We start from the raw sequence: 27941 nt of genomic DNA on the forward strand, positions 1-27941 counted from the left end.
TACTGGAGACCATTGCTGACCATCCAGGCTATCTCAACTGAGAGTTTTGGATCCACTATAAATAAGCAGTGAGTAATAAACAAACAGATCACCTGTTTCAGTTGACAAACAGAATGTTTAATTACTAGCCTCTCTTATGCATTGAAGATTCACCAGCCTGGAGTTGATGCATTACTTCTTTCACTTAATAGCCACACCAAAAGTACACAAACTCATAAAGCAAACAGGCACTCAATTTGGAGTTTCCCCTGAGAGTAGATGCGAATTTCCACCAGGCAAGAATAAAAACAAACTCTTCCTCCTGATCTCTGTATTTGTTAATGATATCAAATTCCCAGTTTGTTAGACTCAATCAAATCTTATACTCATCTTTGAACCACATTCTTCCTCCACCCTCCCTCTGGACATTCCACCAAGGACAAACTTTGGGGCAGCATGTATCACCTCCCTTCTCAGCGAAGTACAAGTCCTCCTCTGGTGTTAAAGTTCCCCTCCTCCCCGCCCAGTATGGCATCAGTGAATACCAAGCAGGGCAGGCAGGCGAGCTAGTCCTGTCTTCAATGCTGGGGTGGGGCTGCCAAGCTCATCCTGAAGATTCATTCAAATGCCAAGCTCTGCCTGATGCCCCCCTTAACAAGCAATCACTCCTTACTCTGTAATTTCAATAGCACTTTCTATCTCCCACATTCTGATCTACATTATGTGTGAAGCTCATTTTCTACACCTCCTTAAAGGTGGAAAATGTCTCAGTGCAGTATCTATAGAAAAATCACTGGCATAATGCCTGATAAATATTTGTTAAATTACAAAAAAATGGGATTTACCATTCACTTCTCCCCAAAAGTGTCTTCTTATGTTTTAATCAGATTTATACTCACAGCAAAATTATAATGCTCTTACACGCCCATTATTTTCTAAAGCAGTATTAGGACTTGTAAGACAGTGACCTCTAAAAAATTGTTTATTTTCATATATGCAAAAACCCTCTCAGGTGCCTAGCAAGTGACAAGTTGCATACCTTCTCTAAGCTGTGTAATCTTGGGGAGCTGCACATTAGACAGCTAACCAGGAGCTGAGTTTCATACGACCAGCTATGCTAAAAGGGATTATTTTGTTAGACATCAGGAAACACAGGTTCCTCCTCTATCCTCCTGCCTTTGAGTTTTTTATTTTATTGGCTATTCAAGTGGACATACGAAAAGGTGCTTTTTCTAATAAAATTTTGTTAAATCTATCATGGCCCAATATCTTTTACGGTCCTGGAGAAATTAGTATTTTGTAGTTTGTGGTGCTGATGAAGAAACAAGGGTGCTGGTGAGGTAAAGAGAAAGTTAATAAAGTAGCATTCAGGGCACACTTGGAGAGGCAGAAAGCACAGTGGTTCAGAGGATGAGCTCTGGAGTCAGACTGTCCATTCATAAGTTCTGGCTCCACCATTATCGGCTATATTATCCTAGGCAGTAAGAAAAAGAAATATCTTTCAGCTTCATTTTGTTCTTCCTTCATGTTATTATGAAGCCGCAAGAAGGCCCTCACCTGACACCAACATCATGCTCTTAGACTTTCCATTCTCCAGAACTATAGACAAATTAACTTCTTTACTTTATAAATTACCTAATCTGTGGTATTCTATTATAGCAGCAGATAAGAGACTAAGACAGAAAATTAGAGATGATAATATTGCTCATAAAACTGTTCTAAGTGTTAAATAATAAAATACTTGGCATAGTCACTGGGAGACAGCAAGCATTAGACAATTTTGGCTGCTAGCATTACTTAGATGTTTACACATTACACAGGATTTTTTTTTCATATGCATTTATTATGAACTAAAGATGAAGGGAAAGGTTATAAATTTCTGAGATTCAACAGTAACCCAATAAGGAAATTCTACATAAAACCAAGCACAACTGCCAAAAAAGATTTTAGAGGCTTTTATTTCTGATGACAGTACCTTCATCTTCATATAATGGTTAAATATCCCCAAGCTGCTGCTACAGAAATCCAAGGCTCATATAAAGGAACAAGGAAAGGACATAAATACTCTCTTCAATCACAGAGAAGGAAAGCATGATTTTTATAAAAATTCTTATTGTTATGGTAATTATTTTCAGTGCCAGCTCCCCAATTAACTTCTGCTAAGGCTGTTATTAAAATGGGTTTGCCAACAGCTTGTGCAGTATTTGGGCATTAGAAAAGAGAATGGCTCTTTATCATGCCTAGGAGTAACAAAACGATACCCTAAAGAAAAAGGTCAACTGACAATAAGGAGGATTGGCTAAATTTCTAAATATCCATGCTTACTGGCAGATTTTATACTGAGGATAAATTAGAAAATAGACATAACTGAGATTTTCTGTCAAAATATCAAATGAATGTATAAAGTAGGTACTTGGTAATAATTAATATTTGAAGTTTCAACAATTCATGATGACATTAAAATTCCCTGACGTGCAGTTATGCTTAATATTGCTACGGCATGCATTTGAATTGTGGATACTCTCAGCAGAGGACAGCAGATCGTGAAGCCAGTGAAGAAGCATAGCCCATTACCTAAGGTCCATATTTCAATAAGGTTTTGTTCTAATCGTGTACACAGCAATTTTCAAGAAGGGATTAAACACTGTCTTAATTTTTGAAAACGAACTGAGTGATAGTTCTAATGATAAAATTGAAGAAAGTATACACAGAGGTGTAAGTGAGATGGTTCTCTATTGGGGAGCAGGTATTTATTTCGTGGGATCTTCTTTTTTGTGATGTTAAAATTATTTCTGTGAAATCTGGGGATTTCCAAAAGTCTTCAAACTATATACCTTGGTATGTCAAAGAAGTATTATACATAAAGTATTTCTTAAAGTACCAAAATTTTTCTAAACCAAGAAAAGAAATGATGCAACTAACATGAACAAGAAAATGATTCTACATTTCGCTTACCCAAGAGATGAATGGCAAGAAGATTCAGTTACTTACACAACTGCTCTTAAGCTCTCAACTCTGCTTTTGTGTCCATTTATGGGGCGGGTGGGAGATCGCAAAGGTTCTGTGTTTTGCTCAGTCTCAAATGCATCATGTGTTAAACTCTTTGACATGGAACCTTACTAGAATACTGTCCATGATGAGAGAATTAAGTTACAATTAGTGACTCAATATTTTTACTTAGCAGATTGGCATTCCTTTTTACAACGATGAGACAAATTCTGTAAACTGCACGTTATATAGATCACACTTTTCAGCAATATGCTCAAGTTCCTTGGTCTAAGCCCTCACTGTGTTATTTATTACGTGTCATCCTATTACGCCAGCAATAATAGAAGCAAGCCAAGTTCCGGAAAATACTGTTATTAATATTTTATGTATGGAGAATATTCTAGATCAATGATGAAAGAACTTGAGAGGATAAAAATGAGTTGTTTTATGGGACAAAAACATTTGGAAATCAAAAAAATCCTGTGATTTGTAAAATCAAATTTGTAAATGGGCGCAAGAAGCTATATAATAGTAATAGACACAAAAATGGAAGGCATTTTCTATAATTAACTGAAGAAAACTCATCATCTTAACCCAATTTTCACTTTTTGGGAAAATTAAAACATTTTTTACCAGTCAATAAAGATTAGGTTTTTGGTTTTTTTTTTTTTAATTTTTAAAGGACACACTTAATGAGAGAAGAACTATTTGCCCACAACTCCATGTTTTTGTTTACTTTTATTTTTCTTTCCTTGTCCCTCAAAGAAATGTAAGAAATAAAAAATCACTAGATATAGATTTCAGTAGCTTTGTAAAATACCATTTAAAAAAAGACAGAACATTCAAACAACTACAATACAATATAAAACAGCTCAATATGCCCAGATCTCAATTACCTGAGATGTAGTAGCTACCAAAGAAAAAATCATCTGTGGGTGTTTTATTGTAATGCCTGTGAGTTAAATACACCATAACCATTATCATCATCACCAGCAGTAGGACAGTTCTTCAATTTTCTTGGAAGACAACACATAAAGGGCAAATTATATCTTAAAGAGAAGCTATTCCCTTATATTAGCCTCTAATTTAACCCTACATGAGGGTTTCTAAGGCTCAGAGGTGTTGCTTTAGAATGATGTGAATGCAGGCAATGAAACGTTTGGTCTATGTCTGTCACATCTGCATAGCTATCTGAATACTCCTGTGTAGAACACATGTGAAGCATGTGTGTGTCTTTCTTTCTAAAATAAATGTAATAACTAAGGGTATGTTCAGGCATTTTGGACTGAGTCACTTGACCTTGGGTCCCCTGACTCAAAATTCTCTCTTCAATTTTAAAGAACTGAGTCCCTCTTGGGTGGAATGATTTTCCTATCTCATTACAGGATCATTCTTTTGTATTAAAAATAAAGGCTCTTCTATTTCATGTAATTTCTACACATTCCAAAAGATTTCCTATTTACATAGGGATTTCAAAACACTGGGTCTGTTGGGCCCATTGCTCCCTTCAGAGTAAATGTTGAAGGTAACTTTGTAATAGGGTAAAAGCTGATCAAGCATCAAAAAACTATTCAATTTATTAGAATGCCTTCACTTTCAAATTTTACCCTAAAGGTAGCCTAATCATTTTGTAATAAAAGAGATGATCGTTTAATTTCAGGGTGGAGAGAAAACATCTTTTAGCAGATGGATTGCTTAAGAAATCTCAGTGTTACAGAGATCAATGGAGATGTACAAATAATGAATATAACCATTTCAAGTTGTCCTTTTCCTGTTAGTTGCCCTAATTTCTTACGACAGTAAGAATAATTTAAAATATTCTTTTAAATCCCAGCTACTCGGGAGGCTGAGGCAGGAGAATTGCTCGAACCTGGGAGGCAGAGGTTGCAGTGAGCTGATTGCACCACTGCACTCCAGCCCAGGGAACAGAGTGAGACTCCATCTCAAAAAATTAATCTAAATCAGCATTCAACAAATTAGCTAGTGGTTTCAGAAAAGCAAGTGGTTCAATGGGCCCTATTTGTGGTAACGCAAACAAAAGCATGGTCAAATCTGGGGAACACAGGGAGACTCTGGAGTTTCGGGACTAAGAGAGAACCACTAAAAGTCGGTGCCTTTCATGTGTGCTCTCTCTGTTAATGCAACTAGAGGCTTCCCTCTCACCTATGAGAGTCCTCGCCTTCTCCAATCCACCCTTTCTGCTTGTGTCAAAATTAGCATCCGAGAGAGACAGAAAGAAAGGAGAGAAATTCATTATGCTACTCTTCCACTCCAACAGCTTTTTGTCTGTAACTAAAGAATAAACTCCAAACTAAAATGTTGGCGTTAACTGTCTCAGTCAAGATGGTAACGGTATGCCCCCAACCTATACCTACCGCCTCACATTCCTTTACACCCACTGACATCCCGTCACGGGAACCCTGGGTAACTAACAACTGCCGAGTGCCAGCTCTGCACCAAGAAGCCCTCTCTGTACCTTTTTAAACATCCAAGGTTCTCACATCTGCTGGGCACTTCTTGATGCCCGGAGGATACTATTGCTTTCACCCTTCATGAAATTTTCCTTGTCCTTTAAGGCTGAGATGTCATCTCCTTCCTGAAAGCCACCCCAATTCCTTCACATCAAGGTTAGCCTTCTGGCTTCTCCCAGTCCACCACATTGGTGATAATACTATCCTGTCTCTCTGCTGACCTGTCTTGCTTTACTGTTTCACCTTTTAAGATCTGTGCTGTGTTCAAAAACACAAGGAAAACTTACAGAGAAAACAAAACAAAGGGATAGAAAATAAGTATGCATTGAATATTACAAAAGGGGAAACCAATTACATTTCAAAAATATTTCTTTTTAAATAGTTTCCTTTTAAATAGTTTCCTTTCAAAAATATTTCCTTTTAAATAGTAACAGGCTATCATATCATAAGCTAGATTTAATTTCATGTTTCTATTAAAATCATATGTTTTACTGCACTTGGAAACAAATTAGAAATTTACTGAATCAAGAATTGGTTTAGGAATGAGGGAAGGGCTGTCTGTAGAAGACGGAAAGAGTAGAGATACCTCATTTTGTTTTAATATCAAGTCACTGGTTTTTCCATTAAAATAAGTTACTGTTACACTGAGTTACCTAGAACTCTTCATATGATGTCAATACCATAGCAACCTTTAAGCTACCCAGCCTGGGCCAACAGAGACTCTCAGACATTTACTCCACTACAAATCAGGGAGAGCCATTACCAAATCTTGCACACTTATGCTATTTGTAAATCTTTAAAAAAGGCTGGACACAATGAGTATTTCACATGCACGGTAATTATTATGATGAGCAATAATCAGGTGTGGGTAGCATGTGGCTGAAACAATTCTTCTGCAAACACAAGCATATCTCAGAGACACTGCAGGTTTGGTTCCAGACCACTGCCATAAAGCGAGTATTGCAATAAAACAAGTCAAACAAATTTTTTTTGTTTCCCAAGCATAAGTAAAAGTTATATTTACACTATATTGTAGTTTATTATGTAATAACATTATGTATAAAAAAGCCCGGTGTGCATACCGTAATTTAAAAAATGCTGTATTAGCCAGGCACAGTGGTGCACACCTGTAACTCCAGCTACTCAGAAGGCTGAGGCAGAATCACTTGAGCCCAGGAGTTCAAGGCTGCACTGCACTACAGTCATGCTTGAGAATAAATAGCCACTGCACTCCAATCTCTTAAAAAATATTTTATTATAAAAAAGTATTAACCATCCGAACTTTCAGCCTAAGTTGTAATCTTTTCGTTGGCTGAGGATTTTGCCTTGATTCTAATGGCTGCTGACTGATCAGGGTGGTGGCAGCTGAAGGCTGGGGTGGCTGTGGCAATTTCTTAAAATAAGACAACAGTGAAGATTGCTGCATCAATGGACTCTTCCTTTCATGAAAGATTTCTCTATAGCATGCAATGCTGTTTCATAGCATTGAAGAGAGAAGGCTCACTTCTCTCAGCCTTCACAGGGTTGAAGAAGTAGGGTCTTGCTCTGGATAATGTTTTGGCTTAAGGGAATGTTGTAGCTGGTTTGATCTTTTATTCAGATCACTCAAATATTCTCCACATCAGCAATAAGGATGTTTTGCTTTCTTATTCATTTGTTCACTGGAGTGGCACTTTGAATTTCCTTCAACTTTTCCTTTGCGGGCTGTTTGGTGCAAGAGACCTAGCTTTTGGTCTATCTCGGCTTTCAGCATGGCTTTCTAACCAAGCTTAATTTTCATTTTAAAAGCTTTTAATTTAAAGTGAGAGATGGGAGATTCTTCCTTTCACTTGAACACTTAGAGGCGACTGCAGGGCTATTATTTGGCCTAATTTCAATATTATATCTCAGAGAAAACGGAGGAGAGGGAGACAGAAGGGGAATGACCCGTCAGTGGAGCAGGCAGAACACACACAACATTTATTAAGTCCTATATGGGAATGGTTTGTGGTGCCCCAAAACAATTAACATTAAAGATCACTAATCACAGATCACCACAACAGACATAATAATGATGAAAAAGTTTGAAATATTGTGAAAATTACCAAAATGTGATGCAGAGACATAAAGTGAGCATATGCTATTGGAAAAATGCCAATAGACTTGCCCAATGCAGGGTTGTTACAAACCTTCAATTTGTCTATTTTTTTAAAGCAATATCTGTAAAGCACAGTAAAACGAGGTATGCCTGTACCCCTCCCACCCCCCGCAAAAAAAAAAAGCCTCAAGGAAGAGGAGGTTGGAGGTTATGTTAGCATAAGCTACTTCCCTGGCTTTCTTAGCTTTCAAAATCAAAATCTGGTGGAGTTTCTTCCTCCTTTGTTTTAAATGTAGAATTCAATATAAATTAAGTTTATTCTAGCAGTTAGAATTTCAAGGATGGAAGAAACAAGGGATACTAATATTTGTTCAGAGACAACTGTGATCTAGGCTCTGGACCAGCTCTTTTACTTACATTATTTGATTTAATGCTTATCACAATTTTTGATAATAGCATTATTTGACCTATTTTACAGTCTGTTGACTGGGAATTCAGTATTTGCCTAGCACTTTTAGGTAACTCTGGGATACCAAACCTAGCAATCCTGACTACAATGCCTTTGTAGTCAGGGTGACAAATCTGTATAAGATAATACACTGTTAGCATCATATACTGTCACAGACATGTGGCTAAGTAATGTAACAGGCACTTGGAGAACAGAACTATATGGAAATAAGATGCTGATTATGAGCTGGCAACACGTAAAAATTAAGAAATAAAGAGGAGAGTTACTGGTATGGTCCAAGCATAAAGGAGGCAGAGAGAGTTTGGACTTGGCCTTGCTGAATAGAGAAGGCGAGGGGAGGCACCAGAGGGGAGGTAGCAGAGGAGCAAATTGTTCTCCTGTCACACTGTAGGGAGGGAGGAGTCACCTGGTTCTTCTGGCAGGGAGAAGAAGGAAGAAGGGCCAAAGAAGAATCCATAAAACTTAGTGACTAAGGGACAAAGAGAAGGAGCTGCTGACTCCTAAAGCTCTCCTAAAGCTTCATGTTTAAAAAAGTAAATTTGGAAAAGAGACAGTGTTGAGAGAGAGGATATTTTGAATTTGAGGTTGAATATGGGTAAAAATAAAATATTCAAATGGAAAATGTACAGGAAAGTAAAAAGAGTAGAGAATACCCCTATCAGAGGATGGGACTATGGAGGAGGCAGCCAAGAAAACAAACCTGAAGAGCAGAGAGTTGAGGAGGAGAGGGATGAGAGTGAAAAAAAGCTAGGGATATTTAAGATGCTAGTGCAGTTTCAGTTGAAAGTCTGAAGGCAAAATAAAAATGGCTAAGATGTCAACAAAATGGACACAACATGAGCCCTCAATTCATCTATCTAAAAAGTCTGCCTAAGAAGTCTCAATGAGAGAAATATTGCATTGGCAAATATTTAGGTGACAAATACACCACACAGATAAGCACGGTCAAGCACAGTGTTTGTTTGGCTTGATTTCAGAGAAGGAAGAGAATTAAGCCAAGGGGCAGTAGATGAATCCTTTCGGCCACCTGGGTTGTTCCATTTCCTGAACTTGCTGGTTAACTGAACTGGTATCTTGTTTGTGAATAGATAACCTCTTAGAAATAGCGAGTAAACTTGCTGCAGCATAAAGCAGTCAAGGTTCCAAGATTTTTCGTATGTGTTTCACAATTTAGAAGTTAATAGAGCTGGTTGACATCTTTCATTAAAAGCTTCTAGGAAATTTATCTCTTTTCAATCCAGATTACCTGACACCACCGTCACCACCCTGTATCAGGAACTTAGGCTGGTTGGCTTCCTGTCTGAGCCCCTACCCAACATGCTTTCTCTTCTTAGCCATAGTGATCTACACTTTGCAGGGTCATGACTCCCTCTTTTGAGTCTGGGTGGGGCTGCCTTTCCTTGTCATCTCAGTATCACAACATCTGCTTTTCCACTGTAACCGCCTCTAACATTACAGCATCTCTATGTTCTACTTCAAACACAGTTTTTAAAAAATAGTTTTTGTTTTCCTCTCTAGTTTTTAAAATCTTCATGTCATACATGCCTTTGGACTTCATGCACCATTTGTATGGAATTGGGCCACCGTGATAAACATTCCTGCTTGTCCCCATCTTTCTGTTAAATAATCCTCTAAAATATCCAAGCCCCCTGGAGAGCCAAATCATTTGTTTCCATCATTTCCCCTCCTAATTCAGCCTCATCAGGTCAATTTGTAATTACAGTGCTAAGTTTTTAGTTCTAAGTATTTCTTTTCTTTGTTAGAGGTATAGATTTATATCTTTTTTTTCTGAGACGTTTCTGATACCTACTTTTCTAAAAATCTCTAATTATGTCCAGTGGTTTTTTAAGCTCTAGGATGAGTCACTTTCTCATAAGGTTCTTGTCACTTCTATGTCACCAACTAGCTCTTCTTTATTGGAAACAATTAAGTCCAGAACAGGAATGCTCTTTTGTGCTTTCTCTACATTCCAAGACACGAAACTCTCAGCAAGTCAAATTTGGTATTTACTAGATTTTCTGTATTACATGGAATGAAGTTCCCAGCAAATTATGAGACAGAGTCCTCTGTTATTGTTATGTTTTGCCTCTGTATGATACATATCAAGAAGACTATTATCAGACTTCAGTATGAAACCTGGGATTGTACAAGAGCCTTCCTTTGCAAGTGATGGGAGACAGTGAGGGTTGCAAAGCATTATTGCTGCTATTGATAAAAGGAAGGAGGGTAATGTTTACATACGTTAAGAAAATCCATACATGTCAAAGAGAACAACAAAAAAGAAATGAATATTCTAGGAAAAATGATAAAATGTTCTTCTGCCATTTTGGAATATGATTCGGTTCAAAAAAAAATTACTGACTCAATTTTTCAAGTACATATTTACTGTATATAAAACACGGCGTTACTCCAGTATTTTAGGGTTAACTGTCTCCTTAACATCAAAACTCACCCTACATAATTCAACAATAGCTGAAGAACAATTTGTTTTTTGAATACCTCTCCTCTTCTCTTATACCTCATGAATTTGAGAGTTAGCTTCATTCTTCTGTTTCTTACAGTCATATTTTTCATTCCTTAGACTTTATGGGGCTCTATCTACCTGTAATTACGCTGCAAAAACATAAGACAACACCACTGAAAGGCCAGCAGCAGAGGAGATAGCAAAAGGCCTATTTGTGGTCTTGAACAGCTGCAATAGGGCAGGGTGTGCCTGGCAGGGTTCCCTCTGCCTCCAGCCAGCAATGACAAACCCCAAGAGCTGGGCTTGCTTTCACAGCAGTCTCTAATGCAGGGCATTATTTCACTGCCCCAAAAGCCAAGGACTGGAGTCAAAGTCCACAAGGGCTGATCAAAAAGGGGGACATGAGAAAAGCACAGGGAGAGTGCTGGGAGGGATGGCCTTCTAGAAAGCTCTCCAGATCCTGAAAAGCTACCACCTACTGTCCCACCCCTCCCCTTTCAGAACAAAACACAGCAAAACAACCATCACCCCTTCCCCACCCATGGAAGGCCAGATGTTACTTTTAGTTCCAGTTTGGAAATAACTGACCAAGTTAGCTTTGAAAGTTTTTTTTCTTAAAAAAAAGTAAGAAGTAATGAATCTGGATTTTAACCAGGAAAAGAGAAATGAGATGTTATCAATCAGGTGTTTTGAAATTCAGGTAATAGGAAACATTCTCTAGCAAAAGTCTCCTACTGCAATTATGCAAAATTCTCTTTTTAAGGGACCATTATTGTCTTGGGATAAATAAAAAGTACTGTTATATGTGTAGGCTTTTATAGCTCAATGCAATTTGATGCTTTCAGTCCTTACACAATGATCTTTGCACTATACAGTGCTTCTGGCTCCTTGTTTTAAAATTAGTGCTTTCTTACTTAGTAAGTTAATGTAATTGCAGCAAAGAAGCACATTATATTCTATTCATTGACAGCATTAGCATATAATGCAAATTTACTTTGGAACTTTATGCACATGCACACATTTCTTCATAACACTCTGAAAGGGTAGAATTGAGTTCTTATTCCTGAAGTGATGAGGGTGAACAATCCAGACTACAAAACTATGGATGCTAATGGAGGCAGACTAATATGGTCCCGGCTGGAATTAAGAGCTTACATTCAGTATGATGTTAGATGGTTAACAACCTTTCTGACAAGCAGTGACAGCTAAAGTTCCTCTCATAGGCTAGACCGGCCCTCAGAGGTGCATCCACAAAAAATGAGAACTCCTGAAAAATATCTAGCCAAAAAAAATTTTTTTTAATTCACATTTTACTTCTCATATGCCCATAAAGTCAAATTCTATTGAGAAAATGCTCCAGTTCATTTTGATATGTAGCCAGTCTGATGATATTAATATTGACTGAAAAAGTATTTAAGAAGTTAAAACTTGAAACCCATTTTTTATTGTTGCGATACTGAGAGTCCACAGGTATTTCTTATAAACGTCTCTTACAATGCAGTATAGATCACCCTATAATATGATCAAGAAGATACTTAGCAGCTAAAATAATACGAACAACTACTACTTACGGTTGACAGAGCTTCACCAGGTCCTGGTCGGTGGTGTTGGGAGGCAGTCCTCGGATATAGAGGTTCGTTTTGCTGAGCTGATCCCATCCTGAGTTGCTACTGCTGCTACTGTTGTTATTACTGCTGGTGGTGCTGGGACTGGGAGGGGCCATGGGGTGGGCTGGGACCAGAGACTGCTGGAAAACAAAGATCAGGAGCCTTAGTATGCTAGCATTAGGAGACTGACACCATTCAGAGGCTGTCATTCAGCGGCTGTATGATCTCCCAAATAAAATGAAGTTACCAAGATTTAAATATAGATTACCTTAAGCTACTTTGAGGTATAAATTTTAATTTACCCTTTTAAAAGGTCTGTTCACGCTACTTTAAAAAAGGCCTCTTCTTCAACATAAAATTGATAACAGGGTTTACTCAGTAAAAGTTCTCTATGAGCACCTTAAATGTGACTAAATTTATGTAAGATTAATTTATTCACGCATTTTTCGGGAACACATCTACTGAGACTCAAAATTAATGTGCATGAAGTTAGATGATACCATCTTAATATACAGTAATTTAGAAATCACTAGACTTTGAAAAGGTTTTCAAATTCTGAAGAACGTTTGATTGAAAGTTGCTTATAATTTTATTAGGATGACTCTTCAAAAAAAAAATTACTCCTCAAGTATAAGAAAGGGTTTAATCCAGATCTTCCAATAAGGACAATCTCACCTAGTTCTAAGACAGGCACACGACTTACATTGAGACATCTGGGTAAGATTCCCAGGCAGGCTGCCTTTCGCTCTGGCTAACCTTGTGAAATTTAACCCCTGTGAGAACAGTGTCCAAGCTGGAAACATTCCCAGCTTGCAGCACCCACCACAATTCTTGTAAAGCCTGCAACCAAAGGACTCAGTGTGGTTTTACAGTCAGCAGCCACCTAAGAAGAATGTCTGAAATTGTACTCACACCAGATAATTCTCTGTGCACCGACAGAAAGAACCAACAGTTCTCTGACCCAGTGCCACACACATGACTTTGAGGAAGTTAAACGGCTCAGCTCAAGATGAAAGGGCACACAACCCCAAGTGTCCTCACAGCAAATGCGTGGCAATTTCACACCAGGACAGGGATGCTTTCTCACCTCACATTGTCTAAATAATAAATATACTGTACTAACTCAAAGACATCACTCATGAACAGTCTGAACATCCAAAATTAAATAGTCATTAGACAGTTAAAAGGTTCAAATCTCATGGCTTAGTTTTTACCAGCACAATCAAGAAAAGTCAGGCATGTCTACAGAAGACAAATCAAATCCCACAGTGGAAGGTTGGAGAAGCAGATCCCTTGCAATAAGCATACCCTCATTTACCTCATCAGCAACCTCCGTTGCCCACTATAGATTCCTAGTTTTGTACCCAGCTTCTGCCATGGTCATCCTAATTCCATAATATCCCAACACACGGGGATCTCATTAATTTATTTTTATTTTTTTGAGACGGAGTCTCGCTCTGTCACCCAGGCTGGAGTGCAGTGGTGCGATCTTGGCTCACCGGAACCGCCTCCTGGGTTCCAGCGATTCTCTTGCCTCAGCCTCCCAAGTAGCTGGGATTATAGACACACAGCACCATGCCTGGCTAATTTTTGTATTTTTAGTAGAGACGGGGTTTCACCATGTTGACCTGGCTGGTCTTGAACTCCAGACCTCAGGTGATCCGCTCGCCTTGGTTTCCCAAAGTGCTGGGATTACAGGCATGAATCATCATGCCTGGCCCCATTAATTTAGATATGTTAACTATTTCTTCTGATCTTGTATCTTCCAGATCCTTCCTTCCACTTCCCAGGTTCTTGCTAAGATATCATCTGAGTCCAAACACCACTTTACTTTCCTTATTTCTTTTAGAAAGAGAGCAGCAAAGGGTCAATAATAGTCAATGCAGAAATGCTATTCACTGAAGGCTGAACTTGAACTGGGAACATCAGTACTGCTTAATCCCAAAATAAAAGCAGCCTGAGATCACGTCCTACCAAATCTATTTGATTCACGCCCTTAACGAGCAGCTGAACTCATATCCTTTCCCCAAACCTCTGGTTTTTCTCTAGGGGCTAACTACTTTCTAGATATAAAACTAAGACCAAACTCTGACACTTGCTCTGCCACAGGTGGCACCTCAGAGAACTGGCCATGCCCCACAAAGCCTGTGGTCCTTCTCTGAAGCCACTGAGTTGGTACCTGCCATCCAGCCCTACTCTATTTTTCACATCAGTGAGAACAGAGGTGCTGGAAAGTAGCCCACACGCCTGCCTTCTGTCTCAAGCCTTTGATTGACACAGATAACTTGTAGCTATTAAAACTAGGCAGGACTGAATTTTCCCTTAAACCTCCCTTGATTAGTGTCTCAGAAACCATCCCTGACACAAGCAACACTGTTTCCACAGTAGGACCCAGTATGTTTAATGCAGTCATTGAGCGATGAAAAGCCGTCATCTGGGATGAGACTTGGAGAAGTCAGGAAGAAGCTGTGGATCAGGCCCGCCCCTACCTCTTAGTGGGATTACATCAACACGAAGTAAATGAACCATCGGGCATTTTAAAGACTGCATTCCAAGGCTGCATTCACTCGAACCTTTGATTTTGCCAGAAGTGGAAAGGGAGTGGCGGGCATGCACCTGTATAATTAAAGAAACATTTGGATGTATGACTTATTTGGAGATTATTTAGACACGAAAGTAGTAGGTTTTTTTATTTATGTATTCATTTTTTGGCAGAAATACAACTATGATTTACATGTCTGAATTTACATAGCTGTTTTAATATAATTTGATGGGCATCCCTATTTACTGCAGTAGTTATCTTCCCACTGTGGGAAGCAGATACAGCCTGTGCCTCCCTGCTTCCTCTGTTAAGTTTGCCCTGTGAGGGAATGAAATCTCCCAGCATCTGATCCCAGGCAGAAGAAGAGGGTTCCTAAATGTACCCAATGAGGACTACTAGCCTCTGGTGAATCCTATACAGAACAAAGTTCAAATTCAAATTTTATTTCCAAATCAATTCTTTCTTGGGGCTAACTGAAGACAGAGAAAGAAAACTGAAAGAGAGAAGCATTGAATTATTCCAGGTTGTCAATTTTTAATTTTCTAGTGCAGAAATTTTTAAACCAAAGACTATGTTTTTAGAAGTCACTGAAACTGGGCTGGGCGTGGTCGCTCACGCCTGTAAACTCAGCACTTTGGGATGCCAAGGCAGGTGGATCACGGGGCCAGGAGTTTGAGACCAGCCCGGCCAACACGGTGAAACCCCATCTCTACTACAGATACAGACTCTGCTGAGTACTTTACATACATTACCGTACTTAATTCAATCAGACTGGCAGGTAGGTTATTGTTCTCTCATTGTGCAGATTAGGAAACCGAGTCTCAAGAAAGGTTAGGAATGTGCCAAGGCCACACATTTAGAAGGTGGCAGGGCTAGAATTTGAACGCAGATCTGCTAGAAAACAAAGCCAGAGCAGAGCCTTCAAACAGTACTCTACGTGGGACCACAAAACACTTTCTATATCCTGAATGCTCTATTTGTATTCTTCCATTTTCTGTGCCCATAATTTTTGCTAATTACCAAATTCAAGCTTCTCTGAAATGTGATATTTATTTATTTATTTTTTTTTAATTTATTTATTATTATTATACTTTAAGTTGTAGGGTACATGTGCATAACGTGCAGTTTTGTTACATATGTATAGTTGTGCCATGTTGCTGTGCTGCACCCATCAACTCGTCATTTACATCAGGTATAACTCCCAAGGCAATCCCTCCCCCCTCCCCCCTCCCCATGATAGGCCCCGGTGTGTGATGTTCCCCTTCCTGAGTCCGAGTGATCTCATTGTTCAGTTCCCACCTATGAGTGAGAACATGCGGTATTTGGTTTTCTGTTCTTGTGATAGTTTGCTAAGAATGATGGATTCCAGCTGCATCCAAGTCCCTACAAAGGAGTCAAACTCATCGTTTTTTATGGCTGCATAGTATTCCATGGTGTATATGTGCCACATTTTCTTAATCCAATCTGTCACTGATGGACATTTGGGTTGATTCCAAGTCTTTGCTATTGTGAATAGTGCTGCAATAAACATACGTGTGCATGTGTCTTTATAGCAGCATAATTTATAATCCTTTGGGTATATACCCAGTAATGGGATGGCTGGGTCATATGGTACATCTAGTTCTAGATCCTTGAGGAATCGCCACACTGTTTTCCATAATGGTTGAACTAGCTTACAATCCCACCAACAGTGTAAAAGTGTTCCTATTTCTCCACATCCTCTCCAGCACCTGTTGTTTCCTGACTTTTTAATGATTGCCATTCTAACTGGTGTGAGATGGTATCTCATTGTGGTTTTGATTTGCATTTCTCTGATGGCCAGTGATGATGAGCATTTTTTCATGTGTCTGTTGGCTGTATGAATGTCTTCTTTTGAGAAATATCTGTTCATGTCCTTTGCCCACTTTTTGATGGGGTTGTTTGTTTTTTTCTTGTAAATTTGTTTGAGTTCTTTGTAGGTTCTGGATATTAGCCCTTTGTCAGATGAGTAGATTGCAAAAATTTTCTCCCATTCTGTAGGCTGCCTGTTCACTCTGATGGTAGTGTCTTTTGCTGTGCAGAAGCTCTTTAGTTTAATGAGATCCCATTTGTCAATTTTGGCTTTTGCTGCTGTTGCTTTTGGTGTTTTAGACATGAAATCTTTGCCCATGCCTATGTCCTGAATGGTACTACCTAGGTTTTCCTCTAGGATTTTTATGGTATTAGGTCTAACATTTAAGTCTCTAATCCATCTTGAATTAATTTTCGTATAAGGAGTAAGGAAAGGATCCAGTTTCAGCTTTCTACTTATGGCTAGCCAATTTTCCCAGCACCATTTATTAAATAGGGAATCCTTTCCCCATTTCTTGTTTCTCTCAGGTTTGTCAAAGATCAGATGGCTGTAGATGTGTGGTATTATTTCTGAGGACTCTGTTCTGTTCCATTGGTCTATATCTCTGTTTTGGTACCAGTACCATGCTGTTTTGGTTACTGTAGCCTTGTAGTATAGTTTGAAGTCAGGTAGCGTGATGCCTCCAGCTTTGTTCTTTTGACTTAGGATTGTCTTGGAGATGCGGGCTCTTTTTTGGTTCCATATGAACTGTAAAGCAGTTTTTTCCAATTCTGTGAAGAAACTCATTGGTAGCTTGATGGGGATGGCATTGAATCTATAAATTACCTTGGGCAGTATGGCCATTTTCACGGTATTGATTCTTCCTATCCATGAGCATGGTATGTTCTTCCATTTGTTTGTGTCCTCTTTGATTTCACTGAGCAGTGGTTTGTAGTTCTCCTTGAAGAGGTCCTTTACATCCCTTGTAAGTTGGATTCCTAGGTATTTTATTCTCTTTGAAGCAATTGTGAATGGAAGTTCATTCCTGATTTGGCTCTCTGTTTGCCTGTTACTGGTGTATAAGAATGCTTGTGATTTTTGCACATTAATTTTGTATCCTGAGACTTTGCTGAAGTTGCTTATCAGCTTAAGGAGATTTTGGGCTGAGACAATGGGGTTTTCTAAATATACAATCATGTCATCTGCAAACAGGGACAATTTGACTTCTTCTTTTCCTAACTGAATACCCTTGATTTCTTTCTCTTGCCTGATTGCCCTAGCCAGAACTTCCAACACTATGTTGAATAGGAGTGGTGAGAGAGGGCATCCCTGTCTTGTGCCAGTTTTCAAAGGGAATTTTTCCAGTTTTTGCCCATTCAGTATGATATTGGCTGTGGGTTTGTCATAAATAGCTCTTATTATTTTGAGGTACGTTCCATCAATACCGAATTTATTGAGCGTTTTTAGCATGAAGGGCTGTTGAATTTTGTCAAAAGCCTTTTCTGCATCTATTGAGATAATCATGTGGTTCTTGTCTTTGGTTCTGTTTATATGCTGGATTATGTTTATTGATTTGCGAATATTGAACCAGCCTTGCATCCCAGGGATGAAGCCCACTTGATCATGGTGGATAAGCTTTTTGATGTGTTGCTGAATCCGGTTTGCCAGTATTTTATTGAGGATTTTTGCATCGATGTTCATCAGAGATATTGGTCTAAAATTCTCTTTTTTTGTTGTGTCCTTGCCAGGCTTTGGTATCAGGATGATATTGGCCTCATAAAAAGAGTTAGGGAGGATTCCCTCTTTTTCTATTGATTGGAATAGTTTCAGAAGGAATGGTACCAACTCCTCCTTGTACCTCACCATTGGCAGATATGTTTTTTAAGAAAGTAAAAGGTGTCTTTAAGTTGACTTAATGAACACACAGTCTCATAGTGTTAAAAAAACAAAGATTAGCTCTTAAAAAAGCGGTTTTAAAAATTCTACTTTATAAAAATCTTTTCATTAAAGAATAAATTCTACAAACAACTTTTGAAAGCTTCAGCATATTACTGCTAAACATTAGAGTCAACATTTCAGGATGACATGACTTAAAACAGTGAAAAATTAAACCTTCATTCATAGATTAAAATACAAATACTGACAAGTCGTTCACTACAGCTTCAGAACTCTGATAAATTTAAAGCAATTACACTTTGTCATCAGATTATGTGTCTTGGCAGCACAAATGATAAACAAACAAATTTTTAAAAAGCTTACAAAGGGATAAAAAGGGACAATATTTTACCCAGTTCCATTTTCATCACTGGTAGTCCTTTTACATTTTGCTTCTCAAAACCCGGAAGATGCCTTGGAACTTGAAAAGACCCTCTGTGGATGAAGCTTGCAACTATTTACACACATTCAATCTAATTAGGGGACCTGGTGGCAGGATAAGCATGCTAAGTGCCCACCAATCCCAAAAGAGCCTAGTGGTCTCTCAGCCTTCTCTAGCCTAATTTTTCCTGTTATCAGGTCAGGTAAACAAACTACATTCTTGTATCTCCAAGGGCAAAGAAAACAAGCTAATTCCATTTTCTTGATAATATTTATATGGGCTTAATTTGCATACCAAAATGGATAGAAAACAAAGTCACTCGTGAATAAACGGGGTGGTTATAGTAGCAGACCCTCAGCCTTTCCTGCACGAGTGGTTTGGCACCATCAGTAAGAGCGTTCATCAGCACTCAGAGAGAACTTCCTGTATGGACAGCACTCAGAGAGCATGTCCTGTGTGGGCAGCACTCAAGGAGGACTTCCTCTATGGATAGCAATCTGGGAGCACTTCCTGCATGGACAACACTGATGCCTCCGTCCAACCAGAAGTCCCACTGGGCCTCCTATACTAAAAGGATCAACAATAGGCACAGGGCAACTATACACAGGGTAATGCTATTTCCTGCTCTATCATATCACCCCCTACAGAGAAGAGAGAAATAGTCTCTCCTCTATAAATACAAATCTAAAGGTCATTTACAAAATTAATGACATGCGAACTAAAATACATTAGTAATCATGTACATTGTTGTAGATTTCCATGCAGCAAAGATAATTTTGAAACAAAAACTTGTCATTTAAAATTCTATTGTCTCATTTCCTTCCTATTACTAATAGGCTAAAGAACAGTGCTCTGACCAATCTTATAGCTGAAGCTGTCCTCCTCTTCCCACCCCCACCTTACTTAGCCACTTCTCTAAGAATTCTAGTACATTCTGAAGGGAAAGGAAAGCTAGGACCTGCCCTTTAATTTTCTTCAAGTGCTTTTTAAAGTTTTCATCCTTATAGTTCAAGAAGGTTATCATTCCTACCCCTGTTGCCCCGACACCCACCACCACCACCACCACCATGACCACCACCACCATCCCAAACAGCAGGTTGGTTTAATACATCAACTATTTCCTTCATCTAGAAGCAAAATAATCACTACAGTTGCTCCTGAAGGCAGACAGAAGTTTACAGAACATTATCATTTTCACAGGGAAACAGTATAAGATCACGCCTGAAATGAACTGAGTACTACGTGAAGACACTGTTTGCTACACTCATTTCCATACACCGGTTCCTCTCCGTATGCTTTCAAGATGTAAAAGGAATTTAACAATTTAAATAAATTATCAAACAGGAATGAGGGGGACACCGACATGGGCCAAGTATCACCACAGTCAGAATATTTTCTTTGTTTGTTTTTGGCCATATGAGTGACTGAGAGAGGGCTGGGAATGGCGGCTGGAAGGAGAAGTTCTGGCACAGGGAACTGGAAAAACAAAACTAAACGTGGGAGGTGAACTACAGAGAGGTGAGAAACTGGCCAGGAATCAGTTGTTCCTGTGGATATGCCAGGGAAGGAATGCCTGAGACCAGGATGTGAAAAAACACATAGCAACTAAATTAATGAAGAACAGTAATGCCCCTTTACACAGCCATTGTGTCTCCCTTATACACACCATGGAGTTAGGGAAATAATCCCATTTGATAACAAGGATATCAAAGCTTAAAATCACACAGCTAATTAGTTAGTGAAACTGGTTCTCATATCTTCACTGTTCCTTGTTTGGAAAAAAACTTTGCAGCTTCTCAAGACTGTGAAACTGAGCAATAGAGTATTAATTTTTTTTTTTTTGGTTGGATTAAACCTGTCAAAGGAGATGGACCCATGTTACCTTCACTATTGCAATAAAACATAAAAATAAAAATTTCCAATAGGCTTCATAATTAATTCTCCAAGATACCCATCAAAGTTGATCCTTGCATGTAAAACTGCAATCTCCACATAGAAATCTCTTCACCTAAGTTCATGAATAAAGCATCATTTTCTTATGCTTCAGATAACAGAATTAAAGTTAAGACTTGCATTGTTGAATACAACATGACTGACTGAGATTTCCTTCCAGATCCCATCAAGACACTAGATTCCTTATCATTCAAGTATCTTTTAAGGGCTGGTTCTGTGCTCCTGCATGCTAATCAGCCCAATTGTTGTATTTCCTCCAAAAGTTCTTCTAAGAACTCCAGTGACTCGCCAAGTTGCCCACTGAGAACTCTGGGCCAGGAAACACACAAGAGTTCCTGTGCAATTTGTTCCTTCTAGTTTTTCTAACAGCATTTATAAGGGGTACAGGTGTGTGAATATGAAGATACCAGACTGAAGACATTTTAAATTAATCACCAGAAAACTAGAGGACCAAAAGAGAAAGTAAGGGGCCTAAGGCAAGGTTTCAAAATTTCCTTACCAGAGAATGCATTCATCAGAAAGGAAAAGCTTTTAACAGTGGGTTCCTAGCCTTAGCTACCCTTAATTGCATTGCTTATAATGGTGTAGTACAGTATGGTTTCTAAAAATAGAGTCCAAGTAAGGGAAGATCAAGGAGGAGGGAGGATGAAAAGGCAGGGGACAAAAAGGTTGAGGAAGGCTTCACAGAGGGGGTGGATGGCTGAGTGAGCTGAATATTAATGACATGTCATTAAGAATAAAAGGGGTGGTGGTTCATGTCTGTAATCCCAGCACTTTGGGAGGCCAAGACGGGAGGATCACTTGAGCCCAAGGGGTTGAGTCCAACCTGAATAACATAGCAGGACCCCGACTCTACAAAAAAAATTTGGTGGTGCACACCTGTAGTCCCAGCTACTGAAGAGGCTGAGACAAGAGGATCACTTGAGCCCAGGTCAAGGCTGCAGGGAGCTGTGATTGTGCCACTGCACTCCAGCCTCGGTAATAGAGAGAGACTTTGTCTCAAAAAAAGGAAAAAAAACAAAACAAAACAAACAAAAAATAATAAAAGGAATGGCAAATCTGAAAGAAAGGTGGGTAGAGTAAGGAGAGGAGTGACCAACAAAGACATAGACTGGAAGGATCATTCTTCACAAAAGCCAGAGAATTACCCAACCTGGTTGCTTCAGAGGAAGTACCCCAAGGTGATGTTGAGGTGGGAGTGCGGTGGTACTAAAAAGGTAGTAGGAAGAATCTGAAAAGCAAGGTGGAATGTGGACATGATGTCACAGGTTACCAGAGTCTCACATGTAGAAAAGAATTTAAACACAGTAAATGAAGAGGATGGCTTCTGGAGAATGCAAAACTAGAAAAACTCTTCCCTTCCTTCTATGAAAATAATTTTTATAGTAATAATTAAAAAAAAAAATTGGCCGGGCGTGGTGGCTCACGCCTGTAATCCCAGCACTTTGGGAGGCCAAGGCAGGTGGATCACCTGAGGTCAGGAGTTCGAGACCAGCCTGACCAATATGGTGAAACCATGTCTCTACTAAAAATGCAAAAATTAGCCAGGTGTGGTGGTGGGGGAGGCTAAGGCAGGAAAATCATCTGAACCCAGGAGGCAGAGGTTGCAGTGAGCTGAGATTGCACCATTGCACTCCAGCCTGGGCAACAAGAGTGAAACTCCATCTCAGGGGGAAGAAAAAAACTGAACGGAAAAGTTAGAATATCTAGATTCATGTTCTGCGTTGGCCAGGAGCAGGAATGAGTATTATCGCTGGAAGGCTCAGGTCTTCACATGTGAAATAAGCATGTTAGACTGGATGATTTCTAAGCTTCCCTGCAGCTTCAAAATTCTCTAAAATTCTGGATAGTGCTGGACAGTGCCATCTCCAGCTAAGACATGTCAAGACAGACCCAGTCAGGTCCTTTAGTACTCTCGTCTGTCTGCCAAATAGAGAAATGGAGCAAGAGTTTCTTAAACTGGCAGACTCCAAGGCCAACTTCTGTGACATTGTGCAACTTAAGACCAACAGACATCACACTGCAGCACCATTTTCCTACACCCCTTAGGCCAGCATGGATTCCTGACTTAGTCATAAGTGATTCTAAGAAAATATTCTAAATATGTAAGCTATCCTAAAACAACAACTGAAGCCTAAAGGAACAAATGTAAAACAAAAAACAATCTTAAAGAGCTCCCGAAACCAGAGTATCCTTAAGGTAGAAACAATATTACAGCTGAAATAACCATAATAACTTAAGATCTATTGAGACTGCATGTTATTTAGTAGCCTGCCATCTTTGTGTTTCAACGTGTAATTCGTATAAAGAGTTATATTTCACATTCTATTCAATCTCTTCTATATAAAAGGACTCTGTAACAGCTCCAAAACCACTTTAAAAGAAAATTCAAAACAATAAATAAATTACAGCCCAAACAAACAGCAATTAGAACACAGTAAACACAAAATCCCACCCAACTTCAGGTGCAAAATTCATTATTCTTCTGAATTCTGAAAGCAGGTGTACAGTGTTTTCCTCCTTCTTCAATTTCCAGATCCATGCCAGTTTTCTTCCTCAACACAGAGCCTTGGGAAGGGGACAAGAGCCAACTATTCCTTTACTTTTTACTCAAAATAAATGGGAAAAAAAATAAAAAGAAAAAAGAAAGAAAACTTCCTAGGGGAAGTGAAACATTACTTTTATCATGACAGTTCAGAATACCTCTGCAATGCATTTCCTGCCTCACCCCAGTAGAGTTAGGATTCCAGGGCTGACAACTTCCTCCCAGCTGTTTTTTAAAGTCTATCTACAGTACAGTCTGTATCTTACTATTTCTTGTAAGTAATGAATTATCGCTGAGATTGTAAAGTCCTCAGGGTGCAAAAATACCCATTCTAAAACATACTTTCTCCACATTAAACAAACTTACTGAAAGTATTATAAAGTGATTAAATATTAAGTTAGAAAACTTATATGAGTAAGCTTACAAAAAAATATTCCCACAAAAACCAACTTATTTATTTATTCTTAGATCCAGAGGGACATGTGAATGACCTTGCAGTACTATGGGTTTCACAATTTAGCCCCCAGAGAAAAAAATATTATCTGTACTTACAGGAAACTGAACAAGTATTTGCAATCTCCACATAGTAATAACTTAAAAACATAAAATCTTATCTGACAATGTTGTAATTTTGTATATAAACATCACTGAGAAAACTTTTTGAATATAACTCAACAATTAATGTCTACTTTTGTTTCTTTTTCATGATAAAATCTAGTAGCTTACATCTGATATGAATAATTAGAGAAAGTGAGTGATACTAGAACAGTTCTTCAATTATATATCAGTCTATATGTTTCTTTTTTTTTATTTTTTAATTTTTAAAATTTTTTTAAGAAACAGAGTCTGCTCTGCCTCACGGGCTGGAATGCAGTAGTGCAATCATGGTTGACCACACCCTCGAACTCCTGGGCTCAAGTGATCCTCCTGCCGCAGCCTCCCACATAGCTGGGACAATAGAAGCATGCCATCGCATCTGGCTAATCAAAACAAAAACAAAAACAAAAACTTTCTTTGTAGACACTGGATCTCACTTTATCGCCTGTGTTGCCCAGGCTGCTCTTGAATCCAGCTTCAAGAGATCCTTCTGCCTCAGCCTCTCAAAGGGCTGAGATTACAGGCATGAGCCTGGTCAATCTGTGTATTTCTGTGTCACGTTTGTGTGTGTGAACAGTCATGTTTGTGTGTGTGAATAAAGACAGAGGGGAACGGATGGCTGTCTCTAAGCTATACTGCCTGAGACTGGAGCTTGCTGGGTTTTTTAACATTTTCGTCCAACATCCACCTCAGAAATTAACTTTTTGCCTGACCTCTCCATCCTGTATACATAAATAGGCACAGACATATAAAACTGAAACGTAAGTTTTGTGAAACAACATTTTCCTTTACCAAATGCAATGTACCCTAATGTTATCTTTTCCAGTATATTTCGGTAAAAGAAATAAATGCTGGCTGTAACCCACTGAACTGACACTTCCCACTAATATTGCCACCTACAGGTTAAAAAACAGTGGTCGGCAGCGTTTCTCAAACTGATGTGCACATGAAGTGCCTGCACTGTTAAAATGCAGATTTCGACTCAGCCATTTGGGGTGCGGTCAAGTTTCTGCATTTCTAAAACAAGCTTCCAGATTTTGCCCTTGCACAAGGCAGGACTCCTGGTCTGTGTGGATGAATTTGGGAAGCGCCCCCTTCCAGCTTTAAGGAGAAGCAAGCTGCCTCTATTCACAAAATGAGATAAAAACCTTTGTTCCACTGATTTCAAACCCATTATCTGCTCAGAGTAACAAAATGGTAGAGCTGGGAGGGGTAGGAGGGATCATAAGAGCCAATAATTATCCACTGGAAGTATAAGGAAATTTTGGGAGATGGCAGGACGGGAAGTAGAGGTGGGGGCATACTTGAATTTTTAGCAAAGGGAGCTTGGCTTTGAAAATGCTGAGAAACACTGATGTAATGCAACCCCTCACTTTGCAGGAAACCCGAGGCCAGGAGAAGTCAAACCACATATCCAAGGCCATACAGCTAATCAGAGGGAGAACGGGGCTTCCAGTCCCCACACTGCTGTCATAAAGCACCAGTCCTTGTTTGTTACCAGAATTGCAGCAAAGATGATGGTACAGGCCAAATTTTCTTAATGAGTTTTTAAAAACTGAGTAAAATTGATATGCTGGACCTGTTAAGACAGCAGAGAAAAATTATTTTGTGCAGCCTTTTCTATACCTCAGATGATTTTATCCACTGTCAACTTCTAGATCACTTACTTAGATGTCCAGGTCTATGCTAGACATCTAGTTGCTTGCTTTAAAAAAAAAAAAAAAAAAGGAAACACACCTATGAAATTGATAATTTAAATCTCCCCAAAAAATGCCTGTGAATGCCACTCATTTCTATTTTTGTATTTACTTATATTAAGAATTTTTGAGTAGCATACATGATCATTATTTGTACCATCTACAAGAAGATACAAAAATCAAACAGGTTAATTAAAGCATTTTGGAGACTGGATGCAGTGGCTCACGCCTGTAATCCCAACACTTTGGGAGGCCAAGGTAGGTGGATCACTTCAGCCCAGGAATTCCAGATCAGCCTGGGCAGCATAGCAAAATCCCGTTTATACAAAAAAAGAAAAAAAAATTAGCTGGGTGTGGTGGTTCACACCTGTGTCCAACTACGGGGGAAGCTGACTTCCCCAGTAGTTGGGGACGATCACTTGAGCCAGAAGGTCAAGGATGCAGTCAGCCGAGATCATGCCACTGTTCTGCTCTTCAGCCTGGGCACCAAAGTAAGACTCTATCTCAAAAAAAAAAAGAAAGAAAGAAAAAAAAAGCATTTTGATGCTTTTTAGTCATAAGAGTACACTCAGAGTCAACTACCAATTTAACCAGCTTGAATTAGGAACCCTTAAAGAATCACTAGAATTGTCTACCCATGGTCAAGTCTCCCGATATATGTCACAAATTCATACAGTTAAAACAAGTGACTTCAAACTCTGTTTCTTTAAAATAAAATGGAGAGATTTGTAAGATTGTTTTCTTTTGTGAACTCCCCAGTGTTTGCTTTTTTCCTAAAGCTTCACAAAGCATATACTCAAATAAATTCTCTAAAACAAACTGGTTTTCCTTCAGAACTCAAACAGTTAATGTGGGCCGGATGTGGTGGCTCATGCCTGTAATCTCAGCACTTTGGGAGGCAGAGATGGGTAGACTGCTTGAGATCAGGAGTTTGAGATCAGTGTGGGCAACATGGCGAAACCCTATCTCTACAAAAACACAAAAATTAGCTAGACATGGTGGTGTATGCCTGTAGTGGTGTATGCCCCCAGCCTGGGGAGCAATAGAGGAAGACCCTGCCTTTAAAAAAAATAAATAAATAAAAAATAAAGTTAATGTGAACCTTGCTCCCAGCAGCCCACCATTATACTCTGAAGGGCTGTTTCTAATTTGACCTAAGCATTTTCCCATTTTTACAGGGACAAGGTTTCTTTCAGGTGAAATTTCTATTTAATGATACTGCATATTTGGATTGAGTACTGCTAACAACAGCCCTGAGACTTTCCTGGCTTTTATGGAGTCAGCCCATGCACTATTGTCTAATCATTTTAGTGGTGATGGTATCAACCTTCGAATACGTAGGTGCCCTGGGAGCTAACCAAACCAAATGCTGGCAAGCCTCATTCCTCTCTTCATCTCTTCTGAAGCAGATAAATTGAAGTAGAACGTCATTCTGTGGTAAGCAGGATCTGGGAAATACTTTCAATATTTACAGAAACCAGATGCAACATTTTTTCTTTTCGTTTTAAAATTATTTCACAATATTCTATTTGGAGTAGGAAGTTATTGCTCAACAAGAAAAAAAGTGAAGATATTAGTCTTTCTCTACACCTTTTTATTTTTCTGTTTCTAAAGTTAATCATAAAGCATCATTTCATCTCTTTTACCAAAATGTGCACATTGCTAGTTATTGAAAATGTCAAAGGGAGTTTTTTTCCCAAAGAACCTTGAACAACATAAAGTTCTGGCCTCTAGAACAGAGACCCAGGACCTCTGTGTATTTGGGGGCTGGGTGTGGAGATCAGTGGGCAACACGGGATTCAGTTCCGACACTTGAGTTTTCTGATCCTTCTCTTCTTTCATGATATTTAGTTTCATTATAAATCTTTCATCTTTGCTGTGCATGATCAAACATGCAATCTTTCATTGTCCATTTTTACCCCAGATTAAACTAATTAGTGACGAGTACCCAAAATGAATTTTGTAAATCTCAGCCCTTCTAAATGTACAAAATAAGAAAATGACACCATCTCTCCTCACTCACCACAGAGAAACACATTTATGAAGAAAATGATGCCTAAGTGGAAACTGGCTTCAGGAGCCTCACACTCAATGACCAGTGACGGGGAGCAGCTCTCTGCTCACCCCCACCTAAGCCAAAGCTGCCAGTGGGCTTTCCAGAACAGGAAAGGGAAAAACAGACTGGAGCCCAAACATGGAGAAACACTATGGTGGACCCCTTCCCAGAGCATAGGGCAGACAGGAACAGCATTCTAGGTGTGGCCTGCAGCTACACCAGGACCTCAAAGTGAAGTAAACAGAAAAAAGCAGCAGCATGGGAACTTCAGAGCACCCCATACGATATCAAATCATTTTGCTAAAAAAGAAAAAATGCAGGAAGAGGATACACAAATGGTTTTAAAATTTCTATTTATTTAAAAAGACA

General features: G+C 39.0%; 1 protein-coding gene across 27 annotated transcripts in view; it reads right to left on the reverse strand.

Moving 5' to 3' along the window:
- Window positions 1-27941, reverse strand: part of RBMS1 (RNA binding motif single stranded interacting protein 1) — a 219220-nt gene that overhangs the window by 83574 nt on the left and 107705 nt on the right. For 15 of the 27 annotated variants that reach the window (XM_005573297.5, XM_005573294.5, XM_005573296.5 and 12 more), the window contains exon 2: window positions 12020-12195. In XM_005573297.5, coding sequence (XP_005573354.1) covers window positions 12020-12195 — 176 coding nt within the window. Of the gene's footprint in view, window positions 1-12019; window positions 12196-14544; window positions 14672-27941 lie in introns of all 27 variants that reach the window. The other 12 variants (XM_074009275.1, XM_074009272.1, XM_074009273.1 and 9 more) reach the window with 3 other exon arrangements.

This window comes from Macaca fascicularis, chromosome 12 (assembly GCF_037993035.2).
Source record: "Macaca fascicularis isolate 582-1 chromosome 12, T2T-MFA8v1.1".
Lineage (NCBI taxonomy): Eukaryota > Metazoa > Chordata > Mammalia > Primates > Cercopithecidae > Macaca > Macaca fascicularis.